The sequence below is a fragment of the Mustela nivalis genome, assembly GCF_964662115.1.
Source record: "Mustela nivalis genome assembly, chromosome: 13".
In the NCBI taxonomy this organism is placed as follows: Eukaryota; Metazoa; Chordata; class Mammalia; order Carnivora; family Mustelidae; genus Mustela; species Mustela nivalis.
The window spans coordinates 74,822,799-74,835,712 of record NC_139032.1 but is presented as its reverse complement, the minus strand read 5'-3'; the positions used below and the strand labels follow the sequence as shown (position 1 = coordinate 74,835,712).

General features: G+C 46.5%; 1 protein-coding gene and 1 long non-coding RNA gene across 2 annotated transcripts in view; one reads left to right on the top strand and one right to left on the bottom strand.

The window, feature by feature from the left end:
* The window catches only part of LOC309847165, a 110,208-nt gene that overhangs the window by 4,493 nt on the left and 92,801 nt on the right, over nucleotides 1-12,914 (bottom strand). Inside the window, exon 3 of the long non-coding RNA XR_014302351.1 lies at nucleotides 2,183-2,324. This is a non-coding gene — a long non-coding RNA (uncharacterized lncRNA). The remainder of the gene's footprint in view (nucleotides 1-2,182; nucleotides 2,325-12,914) is intronic.
* Nucleotides 1-12,914, top strand: part of TNFSF8 (TNF superfamily member 8) — a 26,252-nt gene extending 13,338 nt beyond the window's left edge. Inside the window, exons 3-4 of the mRNA XM_082697128.1 lie at nucleotides 9,865-9,936; nucleotides 11,253-12,914. Of these exons, the coding sequence (XP_082553254.1) occupies nucleotides 9,865-9,936; nucleotides 11,253-11,647 (467 nt within the window). The 3' untranslated portion in view covers nucleotides 11,648-12,914. The remainder of the gene's footprint in view (nucleotides 1-9,864; nucleotides 9,937-11,252) is intronic.

Below are 12,914 nucleotides of genomic sequence, written 5' to 3'. Positions count from 1 at the left end.
CTCTGGGTGTAAATTTCTCTGGTCCATGAAACCCCAAACCGTGGGAGCCGTGGGCTAGGTCCCTCATCAAATCCCTTCTTATCTTGGCCATCGCTGTATCAGAACACGCACGAATCCAAAACCAACCTCCGCCGGCAATTCAGCGTTTCTGCAGCCAGATTTTAGAAATGCTAACAGTCATCTCCACCAGGGCTATGGAACTTTTGTCAAGGATCTTCCCGTGCCTCCCCTGGCTTGATCTTCACCTTAACCTTGCGAGCAAGCAACGTGGGGGTTCGTATTTCCCTACCGCAGATGAGAAGCTGAGGTCCAAGCCCTCAGGGTGACTTGCCTGAGGTCACCCAAGAAGCTGATGGCAGAGCAGGGATCAGAATCCAGTCCTCTCTCTTCCCTGAATGACATTCCTCAGCCATGAAATGTTCATGGCCGGCTGTTGCTATGCTCCCTGACTGTCTCCTATTTATATAATGTACATCTACCTTTCTCCTAACCTGGCCAGCTGCAGACACAGTTCTGGGGTGAGATGGAAAGAATATTGCCAAGGAGCAAGGGCTCCGGAACAGATTTTCCTGCCAGCTGGCTGTGTTTCTCTGGACCAGTCTTCCTCCTCTCTGGGCCTCACCTGTAACGTAGTACCAGTGTACTAAAATTAAATGAAAGGGGCTTTCCAACTTTGACACGTTATGACCCTCCAATTCTTTTGCTCAGTATGTAAATAGAAAAGAAAAAAAGCCCAACAATAGTCTTGAGGGAATCTATATCCACAGCCTCCTTCCCCAGTAAACCCCCTTTTAAACAGACACAAGCAGCAATTGCCCCTTTTCAAAAGCCATTGAGAGACACCTGGCAGAGGGGAGGGAGCCATCTCCCAGAAAGCTCTGGGAAGGGGTGCCAGGAGCCACATGTCGTTTGTGACTGGAGTGGACAAGGGCAGAAGCCAGGTATGGTCTAGGGAGCCCTTGGCCACTAGCAGAAGCAAATCACACACCCTCGGCAGGCAGCGGCCCAGAGCCCAGGAGGCAGGCCCGTGTACATGCACAAAGGTACCCTAACACAGGACGACACTTGGCTGCACGACAACCACAGAAAAACCAACTTGTTTTGTTATGGAAGGATTTCTTTGTCCCAGCATGAGCTTTGTATACCAGCCAGGAGTCTGGTGACTGGCAGACTGCTACGTCACCCTCATTCCACAGTGCTTAGGGCACAGTGGGCCATTCTGGGGGTTCAGCAGGGACTGTGGGCCAGGAGGACCACAGGGAGGAGACCCTTGCCCCACGCCCTTTCTCCTCTCATCTAGAAAATGGAGTTAATAAGGATGCCCGCCCCCCTCACCCCGAGCCACCATAAGGGTGACAAGGAACGGCAAACATGACCTTCATCTGCCACCTGGCTGAGCCTATGCCCCTTGGACACGGAGTCCACTCTTCTTTCATCCCCAAATCAAATGATTCTGTCCCATCCCCCACAGGGTGAGCAGCCAAGGTCGGGCTCCAGGGATGGCTGGCCGCCTTCTCCTCACTTCTTACTCTAATTTTCCACTTCTGCCACATTTTGAATCTACCTCTTTTTCTTCCCCATTTTTTATTCCCCACTCCCCACCCCACAAGCTCGACATCTATTTCATAGAATGGTTTTGGCCACCTTGACTGACTTGCCTGAGATTACACAGCTAGTAAGGAGTCAGCCTGGATTTGGAGGTCTTGCCCCATTCCGTCTTAGCTTATCCAGGATTGTATTGCCAGGTGCTTAGGACAGCACCCTGTGCTTCCTTCCAATACCCGTACCAGTTGGTTCCCCTGGGCTGGGCACCCTTCCAACACTATGGCTTCCTCATCACCTGTTCCCACAGCTGTTTGTTTTCTTGTTATGGAGTTCTGCAGTGGTAGGGGTCATAAAGAGTCCACGTAGGGAATTTGGAAGCTGAGAATTGAAACCCTCGCTTTGCGGCTAAGGCATCGTGAGACTGGGAGATTCTTTCCCTCCCTACAGCCTCCAGTTAGAAGAAGTCAGCCTTTCCTGTGCCACGGGGTACCCCCTCTCCACAGGTTCCTGGAGGCCCTGAGGAAAGGGAACCAGTGAATAGACCAATTCCCTGCCCTCCTCTGACAACTTTCTCCTGAATCCAGTACCCAGCAGGAGACAGGAGCAAAGACAGAGAACAAGTCGAACTTTGGAATACCTGCATTCCGGTCCTGGGACTCGAAGCCATGCATTTTCCCTCTCAGGGGCCTGGAATGTCCTGTTGTCTAAAATGTCAAGAGTGAGGAGAACCAGCCAGATGACCTGAGCCTGGCATGGATTTTGTTTTGAGGCTGACATTCCTGGAATTAGACAAATGGTGTATTTTAGAGTTCTAACAATGGACAATTTTTACGTGGCTTGGCAGATTACCTTCCTCCACACCCCCTCTGCTAAAAAAGAAAATCTGGGCATTAAAAGAGATCAGGTAAGGCTTGCTCGCTTGTTTGTGCCTGGTGAACCTACCCACTCACAGGCAATAAAAACTGCCTTTGAAGGCGATGAAACTGATCCTTGGAGGCCACCTGGTGTCCTTTGGGTGGTGGGCACAGGGCTACCCCTGCTGTCCCGTCCCCATCAGGATGCCACACTGAGGGCAGAAGAGGCTGGCAGAGAAGCAGCAGCCTCCCCCATCCCCAGAACCACTGCAAACAGCAGAGACCTGCCTTACGTCTACCAGATAGAATGACCTGGTTCACGATTGCCCAATCCACCTGTTGTGGTGAGCCTTTTCTTTTCTTTTCTTTTCTTTTCTTTTCTTTCCTTTTTTAATTTTTCACAGCATGAGGGGGTACTTCTGCTCAGGGGGCACATTGCTTTTCAGAGAGTCACAGGCCTTGAAGAGCTTCTCCATTTACTTTAAATGCAAAACGCACTCTTAGACTGACTTTTGCTTAAGGCAGAGCTAACAGGAGTCGGGAATCTCTCCGCAAGAAATAAACTAGGAAAAGGGCCGCTCAGAATGAAGGGGAATGGAGTCCTGTAGAGGCCATCCAGAGTGTTAGAGCAACCTGCACTCTCATCCCCACTGCCTACTGCCAAGGAAAGCCGAGGGGGAAGAGAGAGGACAGGTGAGGGAGGCGGGAGAGGGGTCCAGAGACAAGAGGAGAGGAGAGGAAAAAACACTCGGATCACTGGAAAACATATGAAAATTTGTATTGGAGCTTAGCATATACAGATTACAAATCTCTCAATCTAGAAGAAATCCCCATCTTTCCAATACTTCAGGGAAGGAAAGGGGAGAGAAAAAGAGGTAGGAGGAGAAAGGGAGGGTGGAGGGAGAAATGGATGGAGAGAGGGAAGGTAGGATGATGCATTTCACCCAAGCTCTCTGGTCGCCACCTGTGTTGGCTTGAGTTCCTACCAGCTGAGCAAAACAAGTCCTGCACCAGGGGGCAGGAGCCAGCCATCACCTGGTGTCCTTTGGGTGGTGGGCACAGGGCTCATAGCTATGCATGATCTCCTCTGACCCTCCAGCAATTCATCAAGGCAGATTGCTACTATCCTCCCTTTGGGGGAGGATTCAAAGAGGCTGAGTGACTTCTGCAAAGCCACACAACTTAGTGAAGTAGCAGAGGAGGAAAGGGAGGCCAAGCTTGCTTGATCCTAAGCCTAACTTCCCAAGTGCACTGTCATACCTTTGCATCTAGAATAGCTAGGAGGTGTTTTTTTAAAAAGAGTATTTAAGACATTAGCAGATTTCACCATGTGACTTCAGATTCACTTTACCTTTTGGATTACACACTTTATATACCTCATATCTACCCCCCCAATAAAATTAATGCCACCTGCATTTATATTAAGTCAGGTGGTCAGATAGGTTGATCTTACAAACTACAACAGCTCACAATGGAAAAGACGCCAAAATTCTAAAAAACTGCCAAGAAATTCAAATGAATTCCAGCTTGACTGCCATTTGTGCCTACTGGTCACTTTCCCTGTGCTTGACACTGAACATGTGGGGATGACTATTCCCCGAGTGCTATTTGTAAATCCCAAGTCACCTCATTGTGCTTTGTTGAACAAATAACCCATCACTAACTTCTATCACTAGTTGGCTTTGTGGCATCGAGGAAATGGTCTAGTTGAAGCCTGCTGAACCGATCCTTAGGTTAAGGATTCCCTTTGATTCCAAATTCTACTGATAAATTCTACTGGAGAGACTTGCCCCCTAGATGTCACTGTTGGGACTTTCCTGGATATCCTGCCAGAGGAAGGGACAGCCAAGACCTTGGTAGATGCCATCATTAGGGTAATTCCTCTCCTTCTTGGAAGGCTTAAAATATTTTCAGCAGATGGAAGGAACATTTTACACACTCATCTGGAAGCCATCAGATGGCCTCAAACATTTATGTGCTTAGTTGAGAAACTTCAGTCTATCAGATAATGCCATGAGCTTTGCTTTAATGAGTGTTTCATCAGCCAGCTCACTCTGCCGAGGGGCATGGTTAATTGTCTAACAAGGGACAAGAAGAGTAGAGGAGGAAGGGACTACCATTTCCTGAATGTCTCCTCTAAGCCACATGCTACACTGGACACTTTACATTCATGGTGTCTTTGCAACAACCTTTCATTTGGGTTGAGTATTATCAACCACCTTTATTGATGCAGTAACTGACGGTCCTTAAGGGGAAGTAACAGCTAAAAACCTTGACTGGAGCCCAGATGCACTCCATCTTGTCTCGTCTGAATATTTGCTTGGAAGGTGCCTGGCACTCAGACCACATACTGTCTGGCCGGAATGGTTGGCCTGGTTTGTTTTATCACTCTGGGCATTGCTGAATCTTGATGGAAGCCCGATCAAGGCTGATGACTTATGACTTGGCAGGGTTCAGCACATGGTCCTAAAGTCACCTGCTGGCATTTGTCTGCGAGAGGGAGTCCAGAAGGCTCATTAGCCATCTTTTCCCAGCACCTCCAGTTGTCTCATCAGTTTTCAGACCAGTGTGCATGGTGACTGCAAACCCACTTCTTCCTACATTTAACCCTTCCTCCACCGTGGAAGGACTAGCCAGAGGACAGAGCCCCAGCTGGACTAAGAATCAGGAGACTCTTAGTCCTCTGAACCTATCTTGGGCCAGACCATCAGTTCCTCTGGGCTTAATGTCCCCACTCACAGAACAGGGTCTTGGTTAAGTTTGCGTCAAATGGTCCTTTCAAGTCTAACATTTTAAGATCCCAAAGCAGTGGCCAGTCTTCAGGTTGCCATTATGCTGCTTCCTAGAAATTGGTCTTTTCTTATCTTTTTAAGATTTTTATTTGAGAGAAAGAGCATGAATACAGGAATGGGAGGCTTTGCAGAGGGAGAAGCAGACTCCCCACTGAGCAAGGAACCCGATGCAGGGCTCCATCTCAGGATTCTGAGATCATGACCTGAGGCGAAGGCAGCTGCTTAACTGACTGACCCATCCAGGTGCCCTTAGAACATGGTCTGTTCGAGCATCCTAGGCAACATCTCTCTCTCTCTCTGGCTCTCTCTTCTGTAGAAGTGGCCAAGAGGATTTTATTGACACATGCTTCTCTTCAGGCTTCCAGACAATGCCCAGAAAAGTTCCATGATCCTAGAGGGGGCCAAGTCTGGGCTTATAAATCTTGCCCATCTAAAGGCCTTGGTCCTCAGAGAAATTCACAGAGCACTTAAGTTGTTTGAAAGATGGAATGTTCCATAGAAGGGATAAAGTGTCTAGGCTCTGGTCCTACTTCTGTCACTAATTCATGGGGTGACCTAGGACAAGCCTGCCATGGGGGTAACATTGAAGAGCACATAGGTTATATGTTTACCAAGCCTGGACTGGTTAACCTCTCCAGGAACTTCCATTTCTATCAGCCATGCAAAGCCTTACAGAACCAGCCTGTTCATAACTTAAATTGACCCCAGACTTAAAACACTCTCAAGACACCACTGTGGGTGTCTGGAGATTTAAATATGTGAAGAGAGTCTCCTAGATGGGGTAGAGCAACATGCCCACAAGGACAGATTGTTGGAACTGGGACTGGCATTCCCCCTGCTGCAGCAAGCCTGACCATGTACAGTTGAGTCTACACAGCCAGCTAGAATAAACTAGAAGGGCCCTTCTAGGCCATCAAACCCACACTGCTCTTTATCTAACTAAGGACACTAGGACCCAAAGAGGGAAGATTCCTAGATTCTAATTCCCAGGCCATGAACTCAGCCTTGACTTGCAAACATTTCTCATTATCCCCCACTGAGTGGTAAGTTCTTTCAACTAAACCCCTCTAGACAACACACTCAGCTGGGAAAGGAGATGTTTTGCTGCCCGTGCTCCAAGCATTCAAAAATGCAAGGCACATCACAGGCTTCCTGCCACAGGTCCAACCACCTATTTACAAATCACTCCTTCCTGTTTTCATAACCGAAAGAGAAAGTTGTATCACAGACCTAGAGGGTGACACATGGCTGGCAAAATGACCCTCAAAACAGCCCAGCACAGCTCTGAATAGCACTAACTGGTCAAAGAGTTGAGCGGCCAGCCCTGTGATTTACAGTGCGGTGTGTGTCCTTAGAGGTCTTCCTATTGCCTCCTCTAAGAAATGCGCACACGGTCAATGCTAGTCAGGAACCAAGTGCTTCGTCTCTTCAAACCTCCACATAAAGCCTTGATGTCTGGGCCCCACGGAGCAGGCTGCAGCTCCTTCCTGCTGACAGTCTGTCAGATGTGAATCGCCAACAGCCATGCCTTCCTCTGGGCTCCTCTGCACATTCAGCCACCCCCTCCCACCAACAGCTCTTCCAGTGTCCCCTTTCCCAGCCCCCTGCCCTCAGGCAGCTTCAGCAATGCCATTCGTGGAGAGGGTTACCTGTTTTTTTCCTGTTGCTTGAAACCACTTTTTGCTTAAAAAGATTCTTAAAGAAGAATTAAAATACACCTTGCCATTTGACTTCAGGAAATGCAAATGCTTCAGAATGAGGCTTGTTCTTTTTTTTTTTTTTTTCCATCCTTGGGTTTCTCAGAATTACAGCTGAGGTCAACCAACCAAACATACAAAGACCAAAGGGGAAAGGAAAAACAGAACCTGCATGTGTGAGAGGCAAGCCCAGGCTTGTCCTTCTCCGGCCACCTGCCTGTTTACGGAAACTCACCTGACAGATGCCACCACAAGTGACATGATGTGAGGGGGGCCTCCAGCCAATGAGCAGAACCTGGTCTTGGCATCCGTGTTGGCCTCAGCCTAGGGCATGAGTCCTCTCCTCCCATTTAATCTACGCTAATCTGAAGAACTATGAGGGAATGAGGCAAGGTGTTATTCTGGCCCGAGGGGAAAGACAAACTAAGCATCCCCATTTAGACTCACTCATGCCAGAACGCAGCTGACACCCACTGAGGGAAGTAAGAGGGAGAGAAGAGATGATTCAATTCAATAAATATTTACAGAGCATATTCTGGGCTGAGCAGTGGGGATATAGAAATAGTTGTCTCTGCTCTGAGGGTTCATAGTCTAATGAGGAAGCCAATAGGCAAACAGAGGGAGGGTCAGAGATGACTTCGAGGCCATGCTTTAAATAAGGAATAACTTCCCCAGTAAAGGGGGGCTTCCAGGTGGAGAGGCAAATCAATATGCATGTTTGAGGGCCATGGTGCCTCCAAACACCAGTATAGTCGTCAGCAATCGACCCAGGCCATTCAAGTCAGACTGCCTGGGTTTGAACCTTACTCTCTCACTGATGAGCTGTGCAAATGTGAACAAGTCATTAACCTTTGAAAGCCTTGGTTTCCTTAAGTACAAGACAGAAATCACTGGAATGGAGGGGGGGTGGGAGGGATGGGGTGGCTGGGTGATGGACTTTGGGGAGGGTATGTGCTATGGTGAGTGCTGTGAATTGTGTAAGACTATGAATCACAGACCAGTACCCCTGAAACAAATAATACATATGTGTTGATAATTTTTTAAAAATCTATGTGCATCCATTAAAAAAGAAAGAAAGAAAGAAATCACTGTAGTACCCTTCTCATGGGTGGCTATAAGAATTAAGAGAAAGATCAAATATAGCATGCTTAGTAGAGAACCCAGAAAATGGCCATCACTCAGTCTGCGTTAGCAATTTTTTATTGTCTGCATTATTGCTACTGCTGTAGGGATCAGGAGTTCAAGGGAAGGAGGGAAGGTGGAGTAAGAATAGAGAATGCAGGAGGGACAGAACACTAGGGACCGGTGAACTTCAATGGAGTATCTGGCTCAGATCCAGCAGGCATAGCAAAGTCCCTAAGGGACTCCCAGCAGAAAAGAGATAAGGCCACATTTGCCTTTGCAACAATGCTTTCTGACTCTATGTTCTACATCCCTAAAAAGGGGAGGCTGGCCAGGGGAGAACTCTCTTAACAGCTCTCACAGTGCATTAGAAAATGAGCCCTTCCCCCACCCCCACCCCGCCGCCATGTTGTATCCCTGAATCTAATCCCTCAAGAGCGTGGGCTGCAGCTGAAGTAGGCAGGACAAGAATGCCAGGTAAAGAGATGGGATCAAAAAATGGCAACTAGTCTACCAGCCCTCATCACCAAGAAGACACTTTGGGCCAGAGCATCTATGGGTCAGGAGAGACAAGGATCAAAACTGCTGCCTGCTTCTGCAGGGGTTGCTGCTAGCAGTGAGCTAGTTCAGACAGCAGAGGGAACTGTTTGCTTAACTTCCAACCTCTCCAAGGCTCCTGTGGGGAAGTGAGGAAGGCCGGGGAGGGATTTTCTCAGGCCTGGGGCAGAGATGCAAGTGGGGGAATCTTGTGAGCCCAATAGATACCACTCAGAGATCCAGGGAGCAAACACATCACAGTGTGGCTGCTTCAACCCAACAGGCCCATGGATGCCTTGTCTCTGATGGATGGAATGAATGGTCACTCTGATGACATCATCAAAAAGATGTCAATGTCAGGTCTTAGACCTCCCAGTTGCATAGACAGGAAACCAACGTCCGAAGAGAAGTAGGAATTCACCCAGAGTAAGTTGAACTCATGAGTCACTACAGGAAATGTATAACTTGGCTCTTTGCATATAAAATAGTTTCTATAATAAGAAGCTCCTAAGCCAGTATCACTGGTGCATATATTAAAAATATTTTTGTTTCTTAAATACCATGATGACATAAACACCATCTTTTTCCCCTGCCAAGGAAGCTCCAGATAGCAGGCTTCCTGCTTAGATCTCTTTAATCCTATATCCTCTTAAAATTGAGTACAAGAATGTGTTTATCTCCACTGTCCAGCAAGTGGCTTGGAGGAAGAAAACTGGCTTCTGGAATCAGATAGATATGGGGGTGAATCTCAACAGTACCACCAACTTGCTTGACTTTGTGTCATTGACTCCGTCTAGGCATCAGGACATCCACTTTGCAGAGTTAGCTGGAGAATTCGATCAGCAGAAACATGTAAAAGTGCACAGATTAGTATCTGGTGTGCTGTCGAAGGCAGAATTGCAGTAATCACTACTGGAACTTTCGTTCTGACCACCACTGCCCAGCTGGGTAAGGTGGGACAGTATACTTAATCTGTCTGGTGCCCAGAATTTTTCCCATCTGTAAAAAAAGACTTAATAATACCACTCTCGTAGAGTTGCTGCAAGAGTGAAGTGAAGTAAGTAGGCACAGGAATGGCACCTGATACCTAGGGGAGCTCAAGTCATCTTTGCTTTCCTTCCCCCAACTTCCAGTCCTTGTGGAAGCAGCCAATTCCAAAGAACCGTAAAATATGTGATGACAAAATGAGAAACAAACAGGTTCCCAAATGGAAACAGAATACTAATTGTCTCCATCCAAGTATCATGGAAAAAGAACTGGTGTCCCCAGTACCCAGGGCAGAGAAAGACAATTAATGTGTAATCTCCTTACTTTTAGGAAATTGCTCAGAGGACATCTCATGTGTAATGGAAAGGTCTCCATTCAGGAAGTCATGGGCCTACCTCCAAGGTCAGTAATGAATCTAGAAACTCTAGCCATCTGAAGGCCACTTCCTGTGGCCTTCTAAAACTTCCTTCACTTTTCTGTGTTGTCAACCTGGCCTCCAAAGACGTTTGTGTTGGACCCTTGGGCCCCTTCTCTATTCAGCCACGTGTAAGTCTGGAGCCAAGTGCACAGTATTTTTCCTCATGGAAGAGAAACAAGCTCTTTGTCTCTGCCTCTGTCAGGTTCTTCACAAGGGAACCATGAACTTGCCTTGTCCCCTGATTGACAACTTAATGAACATGTCAGCACACAGTCTATTTGCATATTGCTGTGTGCTTCAGCTAAGAGGCCACTTCTAAAGGAAATAATTCAAGGCACTTAGGCTGGGAAAGCCGAGATACGGAGAGGATGGCCAAGATTCTCTGAATAACCATTCTGCCCATTTTGAAAATTCAATTTTGCAGCTAGATTAGTTCTCACCCTTCAGTTGAATTGCAACAAGGTTTAAAGGGAAGGCATGGAGGCAATTAAAACGAAGGCCAGCTTTCCAGTTCTGAAAGGCACCCTGACTAATCAGTGCTGATTTTCACTTGTTGGACTCACAGAGACTTGGCTTTCCATGCAAACATAGCGGCCCACACGGTCTGCCCATCCTCTGCTTTCTAAAAACCCCAGCTGGGAAGAGCCCCTACTGAACACTGGCGGGGTCTACACAATTATGTTTGGCTGCCCAAAGGAAGACATTAAAAAAATGAGACAATGAATTGCTAAAGGATGCATCTTGCTATGAAAATCAAAAGACTGAAATTCTCCTGGATATCTTGATGCCTAAATTCGTTACTAATTGAACAAAACTGATTATCCTATCTCAGATACTTGATGCAATGCCTATAAACTAGTAGCCCCTTAGTGATGAAACATTGATTGATTGATTGATTGATTGATTGAATGAACATGATAGTCCAGAACTTGTGGGGAATATAGTCCAGGAGCACAGGGTCTGAAAAGGGGAAGTTTAATAATTATAATAATAACAGAATAATAATAGAAAAGAATAATATAATATATAAGTGAAAAATAATTCTATAAGAGGTAGTATTCCATTTCCATATGTGTTTTGACCCTCCAGCTTAAAGCATTAGAGAAGAGAAACAGGGGTAGTTTTGCACCTGTGCCTTGAATATTAAGCAGCATCTAAAATAAGTAACATGGAAGAGATTCCAGATGGTTAGAACAGCAGGCAATGTTTTAGAAAACATGGGTCTTGAATGGGAAACCTTGAATAAAAACTTCCTATTTTGCGATCTGCCCAGTAATTCTTTTTGTCCTTTTCTCTCCAGTGTCAAAGCATATAAATAAATCCAAGTTGTCTTGGAACAAAGATGGCGTTGTTCGTGGAGTCATATATCAGGATGGGAATCTGGTAATCCAGTTCCCAGGTTGGTATGTTATCATTTGCCAACTACAATTTCTCGTGAAATGCCCAGAACATTCTGTTGACCTGAAGTTGGAGCTTCTCATCAACCAAGATGTCAAAAAGCAGACTCTGGTGACAGTGTGTGAGTCTGGAGCACAAACGAAAAATATATACCAAAATCTCTCTCAGTTCTTGCTGGAGTACCTCCAGGTCAACACCACCATATCAGTCAAGGTGGATAAATTCCAGTATGTGGATATAAACACCTTTCCCCTTGAGAATGTGTTGTCTATCTTCTTATACAGTAGTTCAGACTGAACCATTTCTTCTGGCCTTCAGGAAGAAAACCACTCTCTACCATACAGTACTTCATCCATCCAAACACTTGGGCAAAAAGAAAACTCTAGACCAAGCCTGAAACCACAAAGGGTATTAAATATTATGCTTCTCCTTCTGTCTCTTGGAAAGATACAGCTCCAGGGTTTAAAAAACAAACAAACAAACAGTTTTGAGTGAAGAGTTTTTCAAACAGAAAGCAGGGAAGCAAGGCAGTATGTGGGAAAAGCCCCACATGGGCATCAGAAGGGTTGGATTTATGCCCTGGCCCAACCACTAACTGGCTCACTGTGTGACCTGGAGTTATTCCTTTCCCCTCCCTGGAACTCTGGATACATGTCTGGAAAATGAATGGGCTGGATTTGAATCTCTCCAAAATCTCTTCCATCTCAGAAGACCAGGATGTCTTGTCCCAGACCCGTGAATTCAGATTCCAGGTAGAAGCCCCCAGCCAAAGGGAAGGCCCTCGCCTCATGCCAGTATAAATCTGATGGTACTAGTAGGATCTGGCTGCATGTCACCTCAACGGAGTCGGAATTTGGGGAGGAGGTTCAAGGTACATTCCCAAATGAAGTGAACTGTGGGATCTGAAATGTGTAAAAGAAACGACTGCCCAACTGACCATACAAATCTAAGAGGCCTCCTGGAATTTGGAAAGTCTTCTGACCAGGCTTGACTCCATCCAAGTTAAGACTGACAACACATCAACAACATACAACTCTCATTTCCTATAGGGAAGGGCTGTGAATTCAGCAAACATTCCATTGGCGTGCACTGGTCATGGTGATATGGCCATTTGGTCAGGGACCAGCTGCTGTCCTTTCTCACATGATCTCTCTCTGCTCCCTCCTTCAAATGCCTCTCAGGGAGCCATTTCTGTGGAGGGCCATTAAGGGCCCCGAATGTTATTGATAAAGATGTTGTCCCTGAACCTGGTGAGGACTTCTAAAAAATGGCAACCTCCTCTCCTGATTGGGGTAATTGTGAGATTTTTCTAGCTACACCAACCTACCTTTATATCCATCCATCTTTTCTGGAAGGAGCCCCTTATCTGTTGAAAAGGACCATTGAGCTTGAAGTATAATACCCCAGAGTTTCTGCTTCAGAAGCAAAAGGGACCCTTTACTGCCATCCAAAAGAATGGAGCAAAATTTGCATTTTTCTCAAGAAAGGTGGCAGGGAAAAGAAAAATGTAGGAAATCAGGAAAGTCTGTCAGAGAAAAACTAGAAAAAGTGTTAAAGAAGAAAA